Raw genomic sequence first — 1,774 nt, forward strand, 5'->3', positions numbered from 1 at the left:
CGAGTGTGAAACACGAGATTATTACATGGATGTTCGTAAGTGTCAAAGTTATATGTGTTTGCTTGAGTTGCTACATCGAGACATAATCTACCCCACTAAACAAATCTGGTTTTTCAAAAAACCCAACGCTCGTGCCTCGCTACTAGAAGAAGATCACGATTGGTTTGGTGCGATTGGGCGAACCTTGTTACGTAACCAACCAATTAACATATACCCCGAATGGATTGATGAAAGCTACGCCATTTCGAGTAGTGAAGATGAAGCTGTACCTGAATCTCAACCGTTTCAACAATATGATGTTCGCGCATTCGAAGATTGATGAATGTGTTTGTTGAAGATAGCCGTTAGGAAATTATATTGTTGTTTTTTTTTAGAAAATAATGTAATCGTTTAAGAAATATTGAAATAAACGGCTATATCTTTAAAATAGAAAACATTTCATTAATATAAAAAACATAACATACAATAATTGAACTTACTTAAACGAAACATTACATAATTAAACAATCCCTAAACGAAACTACTCATCATTAGCAGTACGAAAGTAAGGGGATAAGTTCCAAACGTGTTCGGTTAAATCTGCCTCTAACTTTCTGTGAACTTGCCTATCTCTTATTTCCTTAACCCTTGCATCTCGATCCCTCAAATCCCTTTGTAACCGTCGTGGTGGGTTCCTTTCTATCATTCTTTCTTCTCTCCTACCTATAACAAATCTGTTATTTTCTTGAATTATGTTATGTAATACGAGACAAGCATACATATGTCTTCTAATTTTGTTGAAGTCCAAAGATCCTGCCGGAGTTTTTAACATTGCAAATCTACCCTGTAATACTCCAAATGCACGCTCAATATCTTTTCTGGCACTTTCTTGAAACCGTTTAAATTTTTTTCGCGGTTCGTCAGTAGGAGAATGGGGTGCTTTGACCAACATAGCCCAATCAGGGTATATACCATCACCTAGGTAATACCCTCTATCGTAGTGATGCCCGTTTACATCAAATGGTGAAGGAGGAGCAGTGCCGTCCTTTATACTGTTGAACAACGGTGAGGCATTTAAAACGTTAATGTCGTTGTTTGCACCTGCCATACCAAAGAATCCATGCCATATCCACAAATCTTGAGATGCGACTGCTTCAAGCATAATGGATGGTCCCCTTTTATCACCTCTAGTATATTGTCCTTGTCATGCAATAGGACAATTCTTCCACTCCCAGTGCATACAATCAATACTACCAAGCATACCGGGTAAACCATGTTTTTGGGCTTGAATATTATAAAGCCGAGCAATATCTTCGGCTGTTGGCTTTCTCAGATACTCTCTCGCAAACAAATGAAATACGCATTTTCAAAAAATAATCTAAACATAAAGCAGCAATTTTCTCACCAATTTTTATGTATTCGTCAAACATATCAGGTGTAGTTCCATACGCCATTGACGTATAGCCGCGGTATGTGATGACCCGGGAATTCCGACCAAATTTAAACTTAATCTTTATGTGAATTCGACACGATAAGCAAAGTATGTAAAGCTGAGTCTCAAAATTTTGGAACAATTTACATGAATGCATTTGACCTTTGACTATTCTCGACGATTCACGAATCCTTGATTGTAAACTGAAATGTAGAGATAAATAATTATATATGTAAATAATTATATATAATAAATTAAATATGTTGATGAACTATTATGTGATTTAGTTATTATGAAGGATAACATAAAATAACTAAAACTTGTTATTTTGAAATATATAGAGTATATTGAATATATTTGACT

General features: G+C 35.5%; 1 protein-coding gene across 1 annotated transcript; it reads right to left on the reverse strand.

The window, feature by feature from the left end:
- Positions 1 to 520: 520 nt before the first annotated feature.
- Positions 521 to 1,433, reverse strand: LOC139868036 (protein ALP1-like). Its single transcript, XM_071856373.1, has 2 exons — positions 1,340 to 1,433; positions 521 to 1,179 (listed from the first exon to the last, which is right to left on the reverse strand). Exons 1-2 carry the CDS (start codon positions 1,431 to 1,433, stop codon positions 521 to 523), a joined length of 753 nt encoding a protein of 250 aa, XP_071712474.1.
- Between the last annotated feature and the right edge of the window lie 341 nt (positions 1,434 to 1,774).

This window comes from Rutidosis leptorrhynchoides, chromosome 9 (assembly GCF_046630445.1).
Source record: "Rutidosis leptorrhynchoides isolate AG116_Rl617_1_P2 chromosome 9, CSIRO_AGI_Rlap_v1, whole genome shotgun sequence".
Taxonomy (NCBI): Eukaryota; Viridiplantae; Streptophyta; class Magnoliopsida; order Asterales; family Asteraceae; genus Rutidosis; species Rutidosis leptorrhynchoides.

What these genes read in the sequence shown, in the direction of transcription:
- LOC139868036 (XM_071856373.1), bottom strand. Translation starts at nt 1,433, where the DNA reads ATGGCGTATGGAACTACACCTGATATGTTTGACGAATACATAAAAATT. An exon ending in AGATTATTTTTTGAAAATGC is followed by an intron (nt 1,180 to 1,339) that starts GTATTTCATTTG and finishes TTGCATGACAAG; the next exon opens with GACAATATACTAGAGGTGAT.